Here is a 23,389-nt window from a genome sequence, read left to right as displayed (position 1 = left end):
TGCAAATATTTTTTTGCAGTGGCTAACAGTGTAAAATAAATAAATAAATGCATTTTGTTAGTTGTAGTAACGGGGATGGAAGAATGGCTGAAAAAAGTCTACCACAAAAAAGAAGGGACCTTTACCTCAAGTGACTGAATTTATCGATAATTTGATTTGGGAATTGATTTTATCATCACTATAGTTTATTTATTATAGTTCAGGGGTAGACAACCCTCGGCTTTTCAGCCTTCTTGTTGTGGCTCCTTTCAGTCATGACAAAAAGGCGGGGGGGTGGAGTTATTTATTAATTAATTAATTAGTCTATAAAATATTTTCCTTTGGTTTATTCTATATCTTGGAGTTCAAAGTGAAACTTTTAACATTGAATTTAAAAAAATGCTTATAAGTTGTCAATTAAAATATGCGTCACATCCACGTCTATAACCCTTGCCCTTACCTGCAGGCGGCTTCTTGCATTTTGTTAGTTGTGGTAACGGGGATGGAAGAATGGCTGAAAAAAGTCTACCACAAAAAAGAAGGGACCTTTGGTCACCTGCTTTGCAAAAACACGCAACCAATACTACAACATAAACATAAGCGGACCAATTCTTTAACCACGTATGTAGAGGTCGGATTAAGTAGGCACTTTTTAGTAAAAATAACACTATGGACCAAGACTTGATGAGTTGGATGATTTAGACAAGTTCCACTGTAGCTCTTATTTAAAAGACCTCAACATATCGGGTGTTTACATGTCCCTCCACAATGAGGAAAATTGCAGTTTCTGCATATCAGCAGCGTGCACTTCCATACGAACAAAGTAGTATATAGCAAGTGGAACATCTAAATTTGCATGCCCTTAAGGTTGGTTTATTTTGAATTAGACCGAAAATTTTAGAAAAAAAACAAAAAGTCGCACAAATCTTCAGAAGGTCATGTATGTCAGGGCAGTAAGATATGACTTTGCTCCTCACAGGACTGTGGGATATTGAATTTATTTATTTTTTTTTTGTATTCGTAGGTAGCTTACCACAAGGAATGCACACTCAAGAAGCTGCCTGCAGGTAAGGGCAAGGGTTATAGATGTGGATGTCACGCATATTTTAATTGACAACTTAAGCATTTTTTAAAATTCAATGTTAAAAGTTTCACTTTGAACTCCAAGATATAGAATAAACAAAAGGAAAATATTTTATAGACTAATTAACTAATTAATTTATAGATTAATAAATAACTCCACCCCCCGCCTTTTTGTCATGACTGAAAGGAGCCACAACAAGAAGGCTGAAAAGGTTGTCTGCCCCTGAACTATAATAAATAAACTATAGTGATGCTAAAATCAATTCCCAAATCAAATTATCGATAAATTTAGTCACTTGAGGTAATATATATCATGAACAAGAATACAGTGGAAAGTAACCACAGTATTGAGACCTTGTCTAAATGATACACGATTGGTGGAAACTACGTTTTCTTCCACCTGGGTAAGTGCATAATGCGTAAGAGCAGCGGCACCCTGTCAGTCAGTCTCAGTCTGTTGAAATGATGGCCGATCGTAAATAAAGCCACGTGTGAATTACTTTTCATTCTTATAGCAGTTCTTAAACATTTATTTGAATGGTTTTATTACTTTATTTGACTTATTTTCTTGTTTTATTTGGAAAAAACAAAATTTTCACAATTTTCACATATTTTATGTGATTATGTCCTCTGTTATTTCTGTTGTTGTATATTAGGCTGGCTATATTGTAAATCACGCCGCTACCTCAATATGCTTTAAGTTTAAAATATGTAAATAAATTACTCTGTCTTGTAGTCTTTATTCAATGAGCTATGCTATGATTTGAGAAGACACTACTTTTTTTTTAAATGTACCAGACACAATAGGTGCATTTGCACAAAGACTCTGTATTTGATCGATACTGCCTCTACCAGCCTGAATTTGATCAGTATCGGATCAGAAATTAAATCGGTGGTATCGCACATCTCAAATAATAATAATAATGGCTGTCAAATTATTAAAATCTTTAATCAGATTAATCACAGTTTCCAAACTAATTGATGATTAATCACCATGTCACACTGTTTCCTTACATTACCTTATCATTTTCCTATGTATTTTAAACTAGCAAAGAGTACATTTGGAATACAGAAAGTGAAAAAATGTATTGCAATTGATGTTGAATGGATGGGGTGTAGGATTACGTAAGCTTTGCTTCCTCCTACTCCTTTTTGGACATGTAGAACTGTGAATTGTACTATGTGATGTATTCCAATGTAACTTGTATGCCTGTTCAAACAATTACCATTACCAATGGTATTGAAAGAAAGAGATAAAATGACAGGGCAGGATTGTATATTATATATATATATATAGATTTTTTTTAGCAGCGCCAAATTAACTTCAAATTTGAAACAACAGATGGCACATGTGTGTGAAAATTTACCTAACACTGGTTTCTTTAATAGTAGAATATTTGAATCAGACTTTTAACCATTTTATTATGAGCAATGAGGAGTTGCGTTCAAAGACACCACGTCATTTAAGATGCATTCACATGTTTTGAGTGAATTTTCTGGGATTTCCGAGCACACTTAAATGCAGCAAATTGTACTTCCACATTAAAAAAGGTACAAAGTGGGTGATAAGAATATCCACTTATTAATTTCCATTGCGGGCCGCACGGTGGTCTAGTGGTTAGCATGTTGGCCACACAGTCACAGTCAGGAGATCTTCTTTGGGCATTTCTGTGTGGAGTTTGCATGTTCTCCCCGTGCATGCGTGGGTTTTCTCCGGGTACTCCGGTTTCCTCCCACATTCCAAAAACACGCATGTTAGCTTAATTGGAGACTCTAAATTGTCCATAGGTCTGAATGTGAGTGTGAATGGTTGTTTGTCTATATGTGCCCTGCGATTGGTTGGCGACCAGTCCAGGGTGTACCCCGCCTGTTGCCCGAAGTCAGCTGGGATAGGCTCCAGCATACCCCCGCAACCCCAATGAGGAGAAGCGGCATAGAAAATGGATGGATGATTTCCATTGCATTTCTGTTTATTTAGACCTCATACACACATAATAAGGACGTTGTTTTTACAGTTTTAACGTTCTTTTTACACTCAAAATGTTACCTAAAACACTGCCTGTACAGTTACCCAAGCTTTTATCATGGGGACAGTTTGACCAGATTAATTCACTATCCATATTAAAAGTAAACAAATGTAAGTTTGGGCAGCATCCTAGAATAGATTGTGTTCAACTGCATAACAAGGCAATATTCTAAATCCTGCTGCTATCTCTGGCATCTATTTAGTGACTATCGATGAGGTTCCATAAATAGGAGAAACAGTACACTGCTGGGCTTGGCAAAGTGATATCATCATGGTCTGAATGCACATTCCTGAGCCATGAAGACACACACCCAGCTGTGTTTAAGCATTTTTCGTCATATAGGTGATGATGAAATACTGCAAGCCTTAGGCAAAAGAGTAGGTTGTAGACTGCAGCCCTGTTTGTTTGAAAGGAAACAACCCTGTTTCTCTTCATGTACGTTCCCTTCCTTAACTCTGTTTCCCCCCCTCCTCCACTTTTCTTTCACCTCATGTTCCTCCTTCTGTTGGATACTCCCCCCCCCCCCCCCAAAAAAAAAAAACCTCTCAAAATGCTCCACCCATATCCCCACTTTCCAGCACAGATTGGATCATCTTCCCCCTCTCCATCCACAGCCCCACTCCCCCACCTCTTCAATTCATTCCTTTTACATTGCCTGTGCCACACGCCAAGGTTTATCTCTCCCCAGGGCTCGCATCATCCAGACAAACATTTAGAAGTGTGTCAGACAAGATATAAACCACCCTGTGGCCAGTGTGTACTCTGTTTACATATTAATGGTGTCTGCATATATATTGTGTGTCTCTGAGGCTCCACTTTAAATAACTCTCTTGTCACTCACAAAAAAACCCTACAAAAGACTAATTTAATTGGGAAAGCCCTTCCTAATAGAATCACGCACATGTTATTAAAGAAAGAGGCTGACCAACAAAGGCATTATTTGTATTCATGTTTGCAGAACAGGCTGAGACCTGTCTTGACAAAAGTCCCATTTATGTTTTTTGAATGACCTTTTACATATTTCGGGCCCTATGATTTCCGCGTTAACGGAATCGCGGAACTGGCCAATGAAAATGGAATCTACTGTTAAATCCAGAATTAAATGCTGTAACCGTGAGGAGAAGGAACGTTAGTGTGGGGAAATATTTCCCAAGCGTACCAGTCATTGTCCTCACAAACATTAATCAACCCCCTCCTGAACTAAACATGTCGAGGTGGCAACTGCAAACATCGGCTAAGTCGGCGAAAAAAACTTTGAAACTCCTACTTATGACTGAGCGTGAGCAACCGTACAGGAATAGCCAGTGTAAGCTAGCTGGGTTAGCTTAGTTTAGCGGAGCATGCTAATGCAACTGTGTGTGTGTGTGTGTGTGTGTGTGTGCCACTCAGGCTGTATGAGCTGTGCTTTAGTGCTTGTTAATGTAATGTTTGTTGTGCAAGTTGTGTGTGAAATAAGGATGAAAGCCACGGCTGCAAGAGGCACTCGAATAGCTATCTCACTTAGCAACAGTCAAAACACATTTGATAAGTGATAAGTGTAAAAAGTAAACTGAATTTTAAAAAATTAAAATGGAAAAAACGGAATTTGAGAAAAAGATAAAATGGATTTCATAGGGCCCTACATATTTTATTAAATCAATCTGTATACAACCTGTGGAACCTATATAAATCGACAACCCTTGGATTGGTTGACATAAGCAGTTGTCGACATAACCAAAAATAGCCGTTGCTTGCACGTTTACTTGTGACTTTGGGTGAGGATAAAGGATTTTTGAACGTACAGCAGTTTGACATCTTTTTCTCTATTTGTGCAAAATGTAAATAGGTGCATTTTGTTAGTGCATAGCGGAAAGGGGGCTGAAAGAACGGCTGAGAAGTCTACCGTGAAAGAAGCAAGGACCTTTGGTCCTATGCTGAAGCTTTGAAGGTAAGTGTCACTTCATTTCCTGTTTTTTTATGATTTACTTATTACAAGATTTTCAAAACTTCCAATGTGGCTGAATGACAACAATTCTGCAAAGATGAGTGGGCCAAAATTCCTCCACAGCGCTTTAAGAGACTTGCAGTCGTTGCCGCTAAGGGTGGCTCAACCAGTTTTGACAGTAGATTTAGGGGGCTTTCTTTTTTTTTTTTACCAAAAGCTGACTAAAATGTTTAGTTTTTGTCGACTAAAACTAGACTAAACCGTTTTGAGTTTTCGTCAACTAAAACTATCACATATAAAACTGACTAAAACGTGACTAAAAAAAGAAGCATTTTGAAAAGACTAAAACTAAAAATAAATTGGCTGTCAAAAACAACACTGGTATCAGAGCCGTAACAGAGGCTGAACACCACCTGCACATAACGGTATTTTGCAATGTTGGGACTTTCACTTAATTTCTCCTGCCCTGTTGTGTTGAAAGTGATTGTCACTGTCTGACAAGTATTTTATTTATTTATTTATTTTTTACATCACACCAGAGGCTGGCACTGATGTCATCACTGTTCTGATTGCAGGCCGTGTCGCTGTATGAAGAATACAGAGTGGCAGCAATATCCCATTTTACTGGATTCTGTGTAAAAGGCACATGCGTTCTTACAGCTCTGATGCATCAGTTTTGCGGAATCTCTGTAAAAAAAAGACTAATGTTGCTGTCTTTACAGTGAAAACCTTAATTTAATTCACAGCATCTAACAGCATTTTTTTATATATATTTTTAGTGAATGTATGAAAGCTTTATTGTCACTGTTACGACACTGCAGCAGCGCTGTTAGATAAGAGTATAGAAGAGTAGAAAACACAAGAATCTAAAGAAAAATACTGTATGCACAAATGGAGGAAAGCTATGTCAAACTGCCGTAGGTTGAAAACTCCTTTATCGCCCATTCCCCTTATGTCTCTGGCCAAAGTCACAAGTAGATGTGTAAGCAATGGATAGTTTTGGTTATGTTGACCACCGCTTACGTCAACATGAGTCAGCCAGTTTGAGGGGCATCAACTTAAATGGATTCTACTGAATACACCACAACAGATACTGACATACTGTAATTGTCTGATTCCGCTTTGCAAAACCACACAGGGTTAACCCACCTTCGCCGAGATATTCTTGTTATAGCTGTGATGCGCCTATTTTGCAAGATCTGTGTGTAAATGACGCTTAAAACAGCATCCCTTCAAATTTAAAGTTGCGGAAAATATGCCCCGCTCTTACCTTGGAAATCGGAAACAATCTCCACAACATCTTCGTACACCGTCAGTGTGGCGGATCTCTCAGGTAGGAGACTCAGGCTAATGGAGGAAAAGACTGGAAAACAAACACAAGTGCACACGATGCATTAACTGTACAGATTAAAATCGCAGATGGAGACAAGCTGATCACTATCAGACATAACAAGTCATTAAACCATCTCTATACATTTTTAATCAAGCCCGTTTCCCGTCAGCAGCGCAGGACAACGCTCTGACCCAACAGACTGCACTTCTTTCTTTACTCTCGCTTCCTTCCTTTCACTCCTGCATTGTTCAGAACTGGTAAGCGTGATAATCCAATTGGCCGTCGTTCCATTGGCTTATAATAGCCCCCCCAATCCTGCTGCCACAAAGCACTATAACTCACACACGCTGTAGGGCAGAGCTGAGCGTGTGTGTTTGTGGAAGGGAGGCGTATGCCGGCCCCCTTACTGGCCTTCTGGCATCAACTGTAATACATTAGTAATGGAGCAGGCCACTCGTTAGCTCACACACCTGGCATGTACTCATATCTGCACACACATTCATCTGGCAGAAGATGAGGAAATAGACTTTTCCACAATTTTCCACATACCAGGTAATCTGGAGGGTCGCCAGGGCACAGAGTTTGGCACGTAACCGTGTTTGGTTGCAGTAACAACCAACAGGGTCCCCAGGCGGTATGGGAAGTGTAGGTAGGCGCTGCCGTCAGCCAGTGAGGTTTCTGTGGTTACCAAGGTGTGGTTTGCAAAGAGCTTTATGGATGCTCCCCCCATAGGCTGGTGAGTGCTGGCGTCGCTCAGGTGGATCTTCAGGGTCACTTCTGTAAAATAAAGAGAGAATATCACTAAGATGCTACTAAGAGGCTAAAGTACCCACACACTGCACCTATTACATGATGTTATAATTTAAATCATATCTTAAGTCGGGTTTTGGTTCATTGCGCTGCCCTTTGCCTCCCATCTGCAGAGAAAGCATTCCACAGCTCACCAATGGGCCGGCCGGCTTGACAACTTCCTGGATTCCAACCAATGGAACTTCCCCTCTAAAACAATGGACCATTTCCCTTCTTCAAGCGTGGGTTACATATAACTTATCTAAGCTAAAGTAGTAGTAGTACATGCTTTCATATTTACAATGTTCAAAAACACCACAATTATGCTTAAACAGCAAATCTCTTGTGACTTCAGCAAATTGTGTGTGTGTGAAACAAACTAACTTCACTCCAAAGGCGCATTTAATATCTGGTGTGTTTTTAATGTTGCCACCACTGATAGCAAAAATACACTATCACTATCAGTGTTGTTCTGCTCCCGCTAACGTTTGGTCTTTTCTTGCTAGCATAGCAGACATAATGGGTTCTCAATAAACTCCAATGGAGCTCAATTTCAGAACCTTTACTTTGAAGCACTAGAAAACGAAACATACATAAATAAAACATGTCAATTATGACTTACATAATATACAAATAATTTCTTTTTGGCATTCAACATAAACAAAATGCATTCAAACAAATGCCCAACCTCAATGCTAATTTACATACTGCACAACATCCCATATATAGTACGTGCTAGCACTTAGCATTGGTGATTTCAAACACCTCCAACTGAAATAGATGATACATAAAATAAGCATAACATTTTCTACGGCTCAACAAGACAGAGGTGTGGCACATCACACCTAAATTGCAGTAGCTGCTTCCTGACTACAGCAATACCCCGAGGATTAACTGCTGAACGCCCATGCATACTTGCAAATGACACTTGTGTAATATAAGCAATATTGCTGCAATTTTTTACAACACAACCAAATATTATAAAGTCATATGCCTTTTTGAAAAGGAAAAAGCTAGGCGTGTCCAAAGTGCGGCCCGGGAGTCATTTGAGGCCCGCAACTGTTTTTTCATTGGCCCTGCGGCACATGCTAAAAATATAATTTAACAAAAAAAAACAACAGCAAAAAATGGAAAATTCAGCAGTAATTTTACAAGAATGAAGTCAAAATCTTACCAGGTAGTCTGGAGGGTCTACCTGTTGCTCTTGTTTTTCCTTTTCAAAAAGGCATATGACTTTATAACATTTGGTTGCGTTTAAAAATATTCGACATACTGGCTCGTTCGTGTTGATGGGCTCCTCGCTCATTCCCACACAGAAGCTGTGGCATTTGGCTTTGCAATCATCTTTTTCCCCCTCCTAATTTCTACTATGTTACCTTGCATTGCTAGTCACAAGGGTCCACGCTTTTGCTGTGTGCATGCTCGTGGCCTCGTGGCCCACCCCACCACATAGACAAAGCGACTGTATGACTGAAGAGGTTTCACTGAATTTGAACACCGCTGTTCACGTCTAGGTGCTGAACAAATGCACAGAGTATGGCAGTCTAATAATTTTTTCCATTACTGTATTTTGATATCCATGTGATTGTATCCAGAATGCTGATACCAGCAACTCATACAGTGGTCTGTACAGATAAATAAATAAATGTTATGGAGGTTCTTAATAGTACTGTAGTTCATTTGGGGATTGCGTGAAAACAATTCTGTCCCCTGAGGGGGGGCATGACAGAACCACTGGCTTAGTGAAATTCAAGAATCTGACACACACCAAACACTAAAACACTAAAAATGGTAATGGTAGTACAGTAGTATCGTCTGCAAATAATACTACAGTTAGGTCTTTCGTGACTTTACAGATGTCATTAATATATGGGTTGAACAGTTTTGGTCCCAATATTGGCCCCTGGGGTATGCCGCACAATATATTTAAGCTTGCAGATGTATATTCGCCGAGCTTCACACATTACTTCCTGTTTGCTATTAGCTTATTACCCAGTTCAGAGTTAACCCTCTGATTCCATACCGTTCTAGTTTTTAAATTAGGATATTGTGATTAATTGTATCGAAAGCTTTTATCAAATTCATAAATACTGCAGATGCGCACGTTCTGCAGTCTACAGCGTTGGTAATGTCCTATTTCAATTAGTGCCATGGAAGTTTAAATGTTAGCTCTGTATCCGTATTCGTTCATTCTTATTTATACATTTGTCCAACCTGCTGTTGAATAGCTTTTCAATAATCTTGGAATATTTTGATAAGGAAACTGGTCGGTAGTTTGTCAATTGACGTTTGTCTCCAGTTTTGAAAATTGGTACTACCTTAGGTATTTTCATTTTGTTTGGAAATAACAGTCTGAAATGACAAATTACGGATATAAGTCAGTGGTTCTGCGATCTCATTAAGGACCCTTTTTATCGTTTCCATTTCAATTCCATTACAAATCAGTAGATGATTTTGCTTTACATTTATTGACAATATCAATGATTTCCTGTTTTGTCACATCAGTGAAGAACATGGAGTTGGGATTCCCATCTATAATTTCATTCCCTTCCTCCACTGACAATAAATTTGGGCTCCTTTCTTTCAGGTTTGGTCCAATATTTACAAAGTAGTTATTGAACCTTTCAACTACCTTGTTCATATCATCAATCTAAATTAAATAGAGATGAAGCATTATTTCTTCAAGGGGAGACGGACACAAGCACACCTCCGCTTTCTTTGGAGACATAACACCACGGACCCATGTTTGATCACTAGTGGCTAACTGACCCGTGGTGACCCTTCAATTAAGGCTGAAAGGCTTTTCAACTCCCTGGCCCTAAACATTTCCACCTCCCCCATACTAAAATGCAACTGAATTTTGTGAGCTCACCTTCAGCAGCACGCACACAAACACTGGACGCATGCCCTTCCCCCCACTCTGAGATCTCACGGTCGACCAGTAACCACTCTTACAATGTTTGTGGGAGTTCAGTCAGAGTGCAAGCCTAAAAACACACCCTTGGTCCAAATCACATATTTGCAGAGACAGTTATATGGCGCTTCATGCAGCGGGTTTTGGAGGTCACGCTCAAACTTTTAAAAGCATGACAACAAGAAGGGTGGAGGACCCGATCATGTCTCTATGTCCACTTTTTGACCTTTCACAACATTCTTCCCTTTATTACATTTGTGCGAGCAAAGCAGAGGTGGAAGCGTGGAGAACACAAAGAAGCGCTGGAAACTGCAAAACTTCATCCAGAGTGTCACAAGCTCACTTCCCGTTCTCCTCCCAATGATCTGCTGTTAGGGGTACCAGCTGCAGTCACTTAAAAAAAAAAAAAAAAACTCCCCTGGGAGAGCCCGGACTGACAGGCAAGAACTCACAAATGCAACAGGCCCCGCCCAGCCCTCATCCAATAAATCAGCAGCAGGGTGACATCATTGTTAAACAAGCTCAGTCTCCCCTGCACTCAAACATGGAGGAGAGAGGAAGCCTGAAGAACTACAAAAGCACCCTACTCACTCCATATGGAGAATAATGGCATAAAAGAGTGAATTGTCCAATTATCCCGTGCAACAGCTGCCAAAAGCTGCAGGATGGCAATGCGTGTTTGTATACCAGCAAAGCGAGGGACACATTCGAATAAAATGGGAAGAATGCATGTGCACTTTGCCAGGCTATAGCGCAAATTCACAACAACAATTATAATATTCAATATAGCCACAAAAAGGCCAAACTTAAAATTAGCCACTTGCTTTAAAAATGTCAGCTTTGCTTTCAAAAAAAAAAAAAAAAAAAAAAAAAAAAAAGGCCTTGTACAGTAGTACAAGTAGTCCCCCGCTACATCACGGTTCGAACACCGCTCCCTCACTCTATTATGGTTTTTAAAAAATTAAATTCATAAACATTATCATTATTTAGTGGTTAACTACAGCCTATTATAAGTTTAAAAAATATATATGCACAGTTTAGCCATTTAGACCACATTTCAACTTGTGAATGTAGTATTCTACATTGGTCGCTAGGTGTCAGTAATTGTTCGGTGAGACAAGCACCAGACTTGATCGCCTGAACAACAGGTTATTATTGCAGGTTTTAATTATTTCACAACAGGCACAATAATAACAACAACATAATAATAATCATAACAACAACAACAACAACAACAACAACACAGGTTACTGTTACGGCCATAGCCCACGACAAACTAAACGTCAACTTTGAGCCCCCAACGTCACTTCCTGTCCGCCACCCATTCTGCTCCCCTACCAGGTAAACTGGCTTAAATGGCTTATTTTCTCTGATTTTAGAAACTATATTGGGTAATATGCACGTAAAGGTGCCTATAGAGGTGTTATTTCATGTCTAAAGAGTTCTAATAATGCTAAAACACATATTTAGAAGGTCATAAAGAGGTTTCCTAACTACAAAAATATTCCAATTATAAAGCAGAAATCCTATTTTGCGTAAATTCCTGGAACCAAGTAACTGCAATAACAGAGGGATTACTGGATTATAATATTTTTTCAACAACATAACGGTAACATAAAGTGACAATGACATCATCGGCAGTCAAAGCATAATTGGCCGTGACACATTTGCATGTAATTGTAATGGACGCTGTAGGGTGACAAAAAGTAAAAAACAAGCACATCAAATATTTTTTGTTTAATATCACAAACAAGACAGAGCCGCCTGTGAGTGTTTTAAAATGGGGGAGGGTCCCACAGCAGCACTCGCCACTCATTGAGAAGAGCGATATGTGCTTTCATGTCAGAGTCTCTGGTAGAATGCCCACAATTTTCTTTGTTTCATTGATAAGTTTTCATGAAGTGTTAAGATTTTGCACTTTGTCCTTGAACACACCACAGTCATGTGCTATGAAATGTAAAAGTGAAACTTATACATACAGTAACGTTCTCCAACGCTGCCACAACTTCATAAATCCTCCAAATAGACGCCGTGTTTTTGAATGTGAACACGCACATCATCTATACCCCTGCCACTCTATACCATTTAAATCCCAGGAGACGACTCACCCTTTGAGAGACTGTTTTCGTCTCCAAAAGTCGCTTCACTAGATCTGTGGAAGGGGTTTTAAGTCTGTAAAACCCCTCACAATACACTTTATACACTTTTGTCAGACAGGCATTAACATTTTCTCACATTTTAAACACTCTCAATCTACTTGGTTGGACACAATCAATTATTAAGTGACTCACACGTATTCACTCCACTGACTGTGCCTCGTCTTAGCACCGTTTGGCTGTAGCGTTTTTGTATCCTTGTTAATAGATATTGCTCCTGCCGTCGTCCGCCGCCTTGTCCTACTCCTTGAACCGAAGATTAATTTAGCCGGCTAGCTGCTTCTCTTCTTCTATTGTTTATTGGCGGTTAGCAAGCAGCTCACGCAGTTACCTAGTTTGCCAGTGATGGCACAAAGGAGATTGATCGACAATGGTCTACACTTAATCAGGATGCGGAACACAATGAGCGGGTTTTCCCTTAGCCAATAAGGACTGTCGTGGCTCTACATTTAGCCAGCTGTTGTCTGCTGTGGGTTCCTAATATGCTCGTACAGGCATGTAAACACGAGACTAGGTGGAGCTGCACAAGTCTTCAACATGAGTATCCAATACCCTCTACTGGCAGCAGTAGTAAATGCAATAACAGACACATTCAACAGAGCATCAATAGATCGCTCTAATACACCACAAGGATGCAGAACACAATGCGTGTTCATACGCTGTTAAAAAAAATATGCAAAATTGCACTTTAAAAAAATCCACGAAAGGTTAACCGCAACGTAGCGAGGGAACACTGTATTCCTTCAAACTTGGCCCACACAACGCACGAATGCCACAGATACATTTGACACTACTTTACCAAGGGACCGTCTGTGTAGCTTGTTGTTACATCTTTGTACAGTAGCTGTATCATCAGTACTTTGCGACTAAATAAAACAACAGGTCTTACTGGACACTTTATTAGACTCTTAACATTGCGCGTCTGCCACTGCACAAAACAAAACCAACACCCAACATTAGATAATGCCATACTGGCCAACCACAAAACAGTAATGGTCAATTATGCAAATTAGATTATGATGTCGCCCAACCGCCCCACCACCACAGATAGATGGCAGTCCTATGGGAAACTCGGGTCACTCCATGCAAGTTTTTTTTTTTTGTGTAAAATCCAATGACCTTTTACGAAAGGCTCCATTATTATTCAAACAAGGGATGGATAACAGAAATGCTTTTCACAAGTCACGCACTATTCTCTACTATTTTATCCGTGGCCAGCATTATTGGGACAAATGGTAGTGGTTGCTGCCGTTTTCCCCCGTCAGGATTAAAAGAAAGGATGTGAAACGATGGCTGATCCCATTAACTCAGCAGGGGATAGAGTGGCGAGGTTACATCATCAGGTCTCCTCACACAGGCTGGACAATAAGAGGGCCGTCGTCCTCTAGCATAAAAAAGGTACCATATATTTTATACAGCTCCCACAACAGTGTGTTACAGGTGTGTTCTCCAACATCTAATCTCAATTCTGGAACCTAGACAGTTTAAAAGTCAGTTTGACAATTATGAATCTTTGTGTGAAAGAGGCTTTGGATTTTGCGGATCACTACTGTATATCGATCTGTACTATTTGGTTGTAACATTGCTGGATTCTTAAAGCGGACTGAATGAATCCCACTCGCAAGCAAACAAATCAGTCAAAAGTTATTGCTCTTTTTCCATTTTCCTGGTTTGAACCAACAGTGTGTTTACATTCATACAGCTCCTGTAAACACAACTCAGAGAAGCCAGATGTCCAAGTGTAGGGCAGCCAGAAGCTCAAGCAGGCACAGACTGAAATGTTTGTACGCAAGTGAGATAGAGGAGACACGCATGTGGCACAGCTTTAAGCTACGATGACTAGACAGTTTTGACACAATAACACTGAGCCTCGACAAGAGGGTGAGCTTCCCTTGGGGGAAATTTTAAAGGGTCCCTGACATGATTCATCAACTTTGCTTAAATATGTTGTTTGTAATTATGTCGTACATTGTTCTGTTTTTGTGAGCTAACGTTAAATTCGCAAAAAGTACATTTATAGTGAATGGAGCTGTCACAGCTCAGCCTCATTTACTGAAGTGACATCATCGGGGTAACACTTCTCAGCTAAAGCTAAGTAAACAAAAGCTTCTCAAGGTAGATCGGTCGACTTGGTTCGGTATACTTTTCATCAAAATAGTAGTCGTGCCAAAATGTTGTGTTGCTGCTGGATGTTGACAGTATCCGTGTGATACTATAAGTTTTTCTTTTCCATAAGAGGAAGGTTTAAGACAACAATGGACGAAACAAATGCAGAGAACGAGAGACAGCCCACCTCAAATTCTGTCCTTTGCAGTGATCATTTCGCTGACGACTGCTCCGAAGAACAACTTTACAGGAAGCATTTGGCTTGAATGTACGGTTAAATGCATTTTGAAAAAAAGATGCTATTCCACCGATACACACATGAAAAAAACAAGACAAGGAAGAACAACCACTACGTCAAAGTTGGCACAAGAGAGTAAGTCATGTCTTGTTTACATAATTTCTTCTAAACAGTATTCCATGATAGCGACAAGGCTGCAAATCATTCTACATGTTATATAAACATCTTTGGACAGCGATATGTTTAGTGTTTGGGGCGGGGCGATGGCGGCGCCAAACATTCATTCTTGACGTGCGGCCACATCTAGAATAAAACAGGCTAGAAAAACTCTTTACGCTAATTAAAAAGCCGATTTAAAACAATAATTAAAGGATAAGCAACTCCAGAGTAATTTACACTTACCAGTCTGTGTTTTGAAGGCGACCAGTCTTCAGTAAATTCTCTATTTCATCTCCAAATGTTTCTTCCTCCTCGAAAACTATTGACAGATCACTGAAGTCTTTGCTATAATGACTGTAAACATCCTCTATCTCGTACACCACTATGTTTACTTACCTGAGTGATATGTAATTTTGTGAATGTACCATTCTCTTTCAAACAATGTCGAACATAATTACAAACAATATATAATATATTGCAGTAAAGTTGATGAATCATGTCAAGGACCCTTTAAGGCTCTTTTCCTACCTATCAACATTTTGCTTCAAAAATGTCCTCGCGAATGAGTGAGCATGCCATGGGTTTTGACCATGTAGAGCACGTGTCAAACTCGTGCCCTGGAGGGCCGAGACGCTGCAGGTTTTCTCTCCAACCAGTTTCATCAGCAGGTGATTTAATTGATGAGCTCCTTCCCTCAAACTGAAGGTGTTGATCATTGAAATCACCTGCTTTAGTGACTGGCTGAAAGAAAACCTGCAGTGTCTCGGCCCTCCATGGCACGATTTTGACACCCCTGATGTAGATTATTTTAAGTATTCCTATTTATTTAGGCTCTTAAATGTAGCAATAATCATTACAAACTGGCTACTGCATTAATTAAATGGCAAGTCCTGATTACATGCTTAAAAGATTATGCCATCGGTTTTGAATTTGTGGTATTTTTTTTGTGTTCCTTTTAATTTCTATTATGAATTTTAGCAGTTATCAAGAACTGGTGAGGAGTCATTCTATGACTTACGCAGGGGTGTCAAACTCATGTCATGGAGACACTGCATGTTTTCTTTCTAGACGGTCACTAAAGCAGTTGCTTTTAATGATCAACACCTCCTTCGATTTGAGGGAAGGAGCTCATCAATTAAATCACCTGCTGGATAAACTGGTTGGAGAGAAAACCTGGAGTGTGTTTGCTCTCCATTGACACGTGTGAAATCTCTTAAAATCTATTTGTGGCAGTGGTGAGACTTTTATTTTGCCCTTTTTCGGAAAACGGGGTGAACCCCGAGGGACACCAATGTAAAGAGGTGGCCCAATTCGCGCGTCTAGAGGCACAGCTCTAAAGACGAAACATTTTTGACAAAATGTACAGATTTGATAGCAAATACAGGTATGTCTAGCCACTATCATGCACTTCATACTGATGAAGACAATGCAGTACAGACAATGCGCTAGAGTTCTCGGTCACTGTATTTAAAAGCCAATAGCTGCAGTGCTTTAAATGATTTTAATTCAAGAGAGAGGAGTCAAATAATGAACGCCAACCAGGACATGAACAAACAAAAGTTTTACAGCTAGCCTGGCGAACGTTAAGCTAGCTAAGTTGAGGTCACATCAGCATCCCTGCAGGCTAGCGGTACCATTAGCTTCTTAAAGTACGAGCTAGTTCCTATCGTGAGACGGGTCGAAGTGGGCCAAGATGTTCGCTGAGTCGTTACCTTCTGTGGCTATATGTTCTCCCGGTGTTTTGCTGGCTCCTTCTGGAACGAGAAGTCCAATAAGCACGACTAGAAGCACGGCGGTCCTCGTCATTTCCACAGCCCGCATCATTGCAGATGGGGAGTATCAACGTCTAAAAAAAAAAGGCTCCAAAGCAGCAGCCCAGTCTTTTACTTGCACAAAGTCAATAAGCGACCACACTTAGTCCGTAAAGGCGGTGACTCTCCATGTTTAGCTACATCAGCATTTTCAAATGAAAGCCGCTTCTTTTCCTCCGTGGCGCATCACCCAGCCCCCCTTTTTCCTTGCTTTTTTTTCATCGACGAGTCAGGGTCAGAGGAGAGCCTCAAAGCCACATGCCCGAAAACAGCACTAACAGGCGGCTTCATCCACTACGAAGCCTCGGTGACATCAACGGAACTCTGCCGTCTCCTGTCGGTTAAACACAGTACTGCTTTTCAGTCGTCTCTAGAGATGGGCGATACGATAAATGTTAGTATCTATCCGATACCAAGTAACTACAGGGCCAGTATCGCCGTTACCGATACTTTTTACATGAAAAGATCAATGATTTTATTTTTTCCTTTAATTTTGTATCATATTTTTAATCAGAGTAAAACACAGAACAACAATTTTAGGCAAACAAAACAAATTTATTATAAAATTTTTTTATCACCAAACATATTTGTGAACGATTGAACATATACAGTATATGTGTGTGTGTGTGTGTGTATGTACAGTATATATTTATATATATACATATATAATATATATACTATTCGCTTATTCTTTTATTTTATACTGTTGTTTGAAATAATGCAAACAAGTAAACAAAAGCAAAATCCATTATTGGCCCTCATGCAAATCATTTGGCTTTTGCCCCCAAAGCCCTCAATCCCACGTCCAAGAACTTATTCCCTCAATTTCTATAAACAATAACTACATATAATTCTAACAAAATGATCTATGAAGCAATTGTCAGCCATCACAATGAAACACTCGGAGCTGATCTGAATGCTCTGGTCCAGAAGGTCCGAGATCTGGCGCCGATGGCTTCCTACATTGCTGGCTATGAGAAGGTCAATCTCCACAGGAAGTTGGTACCGTTGGTCCTGCACGGCTGAGCTCGGATGACCTGACAGGCCGTGCCACTTGTTGATATTTGCACAATCTAAAGATATCCAAAAGCATTCAATCCGCCTTTCCAAAGACGCTGACACCGTCAGAGAAGCGTTCCTTTAACAACTTTAAGTGAAACTGATTTATATAGCACCAATTCTCAAGGTGATTTTCATTCAAAAGAACTTTGGCAACAGAGGCAAGGAAAAGCTCACAGTGGGTCGACCGTCTGCCTTGGGTTTTGATGAAGGGACACAGGGTAGAGAGAGACAAAGAGTGAGAAAAAGGATAGAGGGATGAGAAAATGTCTATAGCAATTGTATTAATAAGAGTAGTAATCCTATAGTGTGGTTGGTTTCACAGGACCGCCTACTACAGGAAGAGTGAGAGAAGAGTACATATAATAATAGTTTTAACTGTGATAATATCATATGCACAAGTGCCTAGCCATCCGTACTGCGCAGGGGACCAACCACTTGGTGCGAGGGGCCGTTATTATTTTTACAATCCATTAACAGCATGTATGTACCTGAATGACAAAGGTGAGATTGTCAGAGTCATGACAAGATCTCCACATTGAAAACAACTACAGCGGATTCCCACACATTTGCAATTCAGAATTCACGGCCCTGCAATTTCCAGATTTTTGTTGAAAAGAAAATGTATTTCCATTTTTTCTCCAAAAATAGGCAGATTTTTTTCCGCAAAAAACACATCTTATTCACCCTAAATTGGTATAAATGCCTGATAATACAGGTAAAATATACAGCATACATGTACCACAGTTTTAAAAAAGCTCATAATTGGTTACAATTATTCTCTTATTCCCTTTTATTTTATACAATTGCCAAATCAATAGAGCAAAAATTTTTAACAAAAGCAAAAACTGCAATTGGTTCTCATATACCAAAGCCCAACTGTGTCCAAGAAATTATTCCCAGAGTTTTTATAAAAATATAACTAACAATATCATTTACATTATGTATCATAAGGACACAGATATTTTGGATAATGAATTTAGAAGACAACTGAGAAATGCCGATCTCAGCACGATAGTATCAATCCGATATTGCCACTGTCTTTGGTATCAACACTATCGCTATTTGGATCGGTCCGACAAGTCCTCCTTGTGTACCTCAAACCTGTTTTAAAGGATGCTATCGAAACCATTTCGTTAAATATTGCGGAAGCTGTTGACAGAAGTGTGTCTTACGTGTATTTCATTATTTTTGGACTTTGGCAAGGGTTTTGAGGGTTTTTGCAGCTCAGACATGAATCTCTGCGCTTGCGCCATCCTGATATTCAACTTCCTCGTCGCTTGTGGGCAAGGTACGATTTGCATTAACATGTTTAAGTAATGGTAACGTATTCTTTGACAATTTTAAACCATGTTTTGTTCCAGTTCCCCACAAAGTCAATATCCTTGTGGGCTGTTTTGAGAACGCCACAAATATATTGGTGGAATTTGATGGTGAGGAGGTCGCATATGTCGATTTCATCCAGGCGGAGGTCGTTTACACTGCCCCCAAATGGTTTCTGTCCAATCCAAGTGAGGTACTTCAGGACGTGATACCATACAAAGAAGCTAAGAGCAGCAAGCTCACCTGTTGGTCGACTTTGGTGTTCATGGAAAATGAAGAGAAATACCCAATGGAGGTAGAAGGTAAAGTTTTGAACATTCATGCGGGTAACTCCAGAAGTATTTGAACAATGACATACAGTATAATCGACATTTTTGGTTCTACAGAAGAATCAAAATAAAAATATGCACAAATGGATTGAAGCCATGTCAACAAACTGCAGTAGGTTAAAAATCCCCTTATCACCCGTTGTAATGTTTCTTAGCCAAAGTCTCAAGTAAATACGCAAGCAATGGCTCTGCCATGCTTTTGCCGGCGTTTAACTGTTTGTCTATTTTTTTGTTTGTTTGTTTGTGTTCAAAATAACTTGAAAGGTTCTGAATGGATTTGGATGAAACTATGGCACTTGGCGCAGGTCTGCACTCTCCGAGTGCTTTTCTAGCTTAGGTTTTGATATTGGTTATATCGACAACCACTCTGTCAGCCAATCTGAGGGACATCAACATAAATGGGTTCCACTGTACTGCTGAGGCCCTGAAAATGGAGGTACTTTGGATAAAATATGTATAATCCCTAAAAATAAACTCTTAATATAAAGATGAAAGTCTACATTTGAAACTTGTTTGTTTTATTCCAAATCCATTGTGCTGTATAAAGGCTCAAAGTCCTTAAGAAAGAAACCTCCAATCCAATACTGCTGATGTTTTTTTTTGTGTCTTTTCCATCCCACCTCCTCAAGACCCCCCAGAGAGTATCATCTACCTAGCAGAAGAGCTTCAGCTTGGTAGAGAAAACACCCTAATCTGCTTTGTAGAACAGTTCTTTCCACCAAACATCCAAGTCCACTGGACCAAAAATGGCGGTGTGGTATCAGAGGGGGTGTTGTTCGGTCAATATCACCAGAACGATGATCGCACCTTCCACCAGGTGTCATCCCTGAAGTTCACACCACAGGAAGGAGACATTTATGGCTGCACTGTGTACCACTCAGCCCTGGACGAGCCAAAAACAAAATTCTTAGGTAAATGTTTTCATGTGTACAAGCATTTATGTGATGAAAACAACAATTTTTTGGAGTATAAGGGTTTTTTTTGCAACTTTCACCTTCACAGAGATCGATTTTAGGCATCCTGGGGTTCTACCAGATGTTTTGTGTGGCGTGGGCTTGACTGTGGCGTTATTTGGAGTCGCAGCTGGAGCTTTCTTAGGGATCACAGGACGTTACCCAGCACCTGTTGTCTGATTGTGTTTTAAATATCTATGAACAAGACACACAACTCTATAGTGTGACAGCAGTTTACGCTATTATTCTTAAACTTTGATTTTACTTTGCTTCTGTAAACCTCAGGTATGATAAGGTTTGATTTAAATCAGTTAGTAGAGTGTGTTAATTTTTTACCCTGACTGTGCCAGTTCATTTAGACGTGCATCTCTGAATGTGTGCTACATTGTGTTTATGTTATACTTCACACACTCAAATTAAAGTAAATAAAGAAAACATTGACAAGTCACGATATTTGCACAATCTAAAGATATCCAAAAGCATTCAATCTTCTTCTCTTCTTTTCCTTTCGGCTTTTCCCTTCAGGGGTCGCCACAGCGAATCAATTGCCTCCATCTAACCCTGTCTTCTGCATCCTCTTCTCTCACACCAACTACCTTCATGTCCTCTTTCACTACATCCATAAACCTCTCCTTTGGTCTTCTTCTAGGCCTCCTGCCTGGCAGTTCCAAATTCAGCATCCTTCTACCTATATATATTCCCTATCTCTCCTCTGGACATGTCCAAACCATCTCAGTATGTCCTCTCTGACTTTATCTCCAAAACCTCTAACATGTGCTGTCCCTCTGATGTACTCATTCCTGATCCTATCCTTCCTGGTCACTCCCCGAGAGAACCCCAGCATCTTCATCTCTGCTACCTCCAGCTCTGTCTTTTCCTCATTGACACTGTCTCTAGAACAAACAACATCGCTGGTCTCACCACAGTTTTGTACACCTTTCCTTTCATTTTAGCTGAAACTCTTCTATCACACATCACACCTGACACTTTTCTACACCCGTGCCATCCTGCCTGTACACGCTTCTTCACCTCTTTTCCACACTCTCCATTGCTCTGGACTGTCGACCCTAAGTACTTAAAATCCTCCACCTTCTTGATCTCTTCTCCCTGTAAGCTCACTCTTCCACTTGGGTCCCTCTCATTCACGCACATGTACTCTGTCTTACTGCAGCTAACCTTCATTCCTCTCCTTTCCAGGGCAAACCTCCACCTCTCTAGCTTCTCCTCCACCTGCTCCCTGCTCTCAATGCAGATCACAATGTCATCTGCAAACATCATAGTCCATGGAGATTCCTGTCTAACCTCGTCTGCCAGTCTGTCCATCACCATAGCGAACAAGAAGGGGCTCATAGCTGATTCCTGATGCAGTCCCACCTCCACCTTGAACTCCTCTGTCACACCTACAGCACACCTCACCACTCTCTTACAGTCCTCATATATTCCTGCACCGCTCTAACATACTTCTCTGCCACTCCAGACTTCCTCATACAATACCACAGTTCCTCTCTGGGCACCCTGTCATAAGCTTTCTCCAGAGCTACAAAAACACAATGCAGCTCCGTCTGGCCTTCTCTGTACTTCTCTATCAACATCATCTAGCTTCAACTACTCTTTCCCATAACTTCATTGTATGGCTCATCACCTGGTCTTCGACGGCCAAATCTGGTTCTTGGGACATGGAATATCACTTTTCTGGCGGGGAAGGAGCCCGAACTTGTGAGAGAGGTTGAGACATTCCGACTAGATATAGTCGGACTCACCTCGACCCACAGTTTGGGTTCTGGATCCAAACTCCTCGAGAGGAGCTGGACCTCGTTGTACTCTGGAGTTGCTGCTGGGGAGAGGCGGCGAGCTGGTGTGGGCTTATTAATAGCCCCCCGGCTCGGTGCCTCTGTGTTGGAGTCATCCCCGCTTAACGAGAGGGTTATTTCCCTATGCCTTTGGGTTGGGGAAAGGGTCCTGACTGTCGTTTGTGCGTACGCGCCGAACGGCAGTTCAGAATACCCAACCTTCTTGGAGTCCATCAGAGGGGTGCTGGAGAGCACCCCACCTGGTGACTCCGTCGTTTTGCTAGGAATTTCAACGCCCATGTGGGCAATGACAGTGTGACCTGGAGGGGCGTGATTGGGAGGAACGGCCTCCCCGATCTGAACCCGTGTGGTGTGTTGTTGTTGGACTTCTGTGCAAACCACAGTTTGTCCATCACAAACACCATGTTCGAACATAAGGATGTCCACAAGTGCACATGGCACCAGGACACCCTAGGCCGCAGGTCTATGATCAACTTTGTAGTCCGAATGGGCTCTATTCCGTGCCTCCATTGCTGAGGCAGCTGATTGGAGCTGCGGCCGCAAGGTGGTCAGTGCCTGTCTTGGCGGTAAGCCCCGAACCCAATGGTGGACACCAGAGGTCAGGGCTGCCGTCAAGCTGAAGAAGGAGTCCTATCGAGCATGGATGGCTTGTGGGACTCCTGAAGCAGGCCAAGCGGCACACGGCTTCGGCGGTGGTCGAGGCAAAAACTCGGGTGTGGGAGGAGTTCGGTGAGGCTATGGAACATGACTTTCGGTCGGCCTTGAAGAGGTTCTGGCAAACCGTCCGGCGCCTCAGAAAGGGGAAGCAGTGCCCAGTCCACACTGTTTACAGTGGGGATGGGGCCTGCTGACCTCGACTGAGGATATAGTTGGGCGGTGGAAGGAATACTTTGAGGCCGTTCTCAATCTCACTGACATACCTTCCATAGAGGAAGCAGAGGCTGAGGACACGAACGCGGACAGTTCCATCACCATGGCTGAGGTATCTGGGGTAGTCAAAACGCTCCCCAGTGGCAAAGCTCCGGGGGTGGACGAGAATTCCTCAAGGCTCTGGATGTTGAGGGACTGTCTTGGCTGACACGTCTCTTCAACATTGCGTGGAAGTCGGGAACAGTACCTCTGGATTGGCAGACTGGGGTGGTGGTCCCCCTTTTTGAGAAGGGTTACCGGAGGGTGTGTTCCAACTACAGGGGGATCACACTCCTCAGCCTCCCTGGGAAAGTCTATTCCAGGGTGCTGGAGAGAAGGGTACGACCGTTGGTCGAACCTCGGCTACAGGAGGTGCAATGTGGTTTTCGTTCTGGTCGCGGAACACTGGACCAGCTCTACACCCTTGCAAGGGTACTGGAGGGTACTTGGGAGTTTGCCCAACCGGTCTACATGTGCTTTGTGGAC

At 41.2% G+C, this 23,389-nt stretch overlaps 2 protein-coding genes across 2 annotated transcripts in view; one reads left to right on the top strand and one right to left on the bottom strand.

Moving 5' to 3' along the window:
* fam171a1 (family with sequence similarity 171 member A1) overlaps positions 1-16,822 on the bottom strand; it is a 28,235-nt gene extending 11,413 nt beyond the window's left edge. Inside the window, exons 1-3 of the mRNA XM_054783094.1 lie at positions 16,421-16,822; positions 6,896-7,123; positions 6,284-6,376 (exon numbers count right to left, since the gene is read on the bottom strand). Coding sequence (XP_054639069.1) covers positions 6,284-6,376; positions 6,896-7,123; positions 16,421-16,532 — 433 coding nt within the window. The 5' untranslated portion in view covers positions 16,533-16,822. The remainder of the gene's footprint in view (positions 1-6,283; positions 6,377-6,895; positions 7,124-16,420) is intronic.
* Positions 16,823-18,735: 1,913 nt separating this feature from the next.
* On the top strand, positions 18,736-20,622 carry LOC129185715 (H-2 class II histocompatibility antigen, A-Q alpha chain-like). The gene is made up of 4 exons (XM_054783102.1): positions 18,736-18,869; positions 18,943-19,203; positions 19,860-20,141; positions 20,233-20,622. Exons 1-4 carry the CDS (start codon positions 18,812-18,814, stop codon positions 20,361-20,363), a joined length of 732 nt encoding a protein of 243 aa, XP_054639077.1. The 5' UTR covers positions 18,736-18,811; the 3' UTR covers positions 20,364-20,622.
* Positions 20,623-23,389: the final 2,767 nt, after the last annotated feature.

Source organism: Dunckerocampus dactyliophorus, chromosome 7, assembly GCF_027744805.1.
Source record: "Dunckerocampus dactyliophorus isolate RoL2022-P2 chromosome 7, RoL_Ddac_1.1, whole genome shotgun sequence".
Taxonomy (NCBI): Eukaryota; Metazoa; Chordata; class Actinopteri; order Syngnathiformes; family Syngnathidae; genus Dunckerocampus; species Dunckerocampus dactyliophorus.
This window is presented reverse-complemented; position numbering and strand designations above follow the sequence as displayed.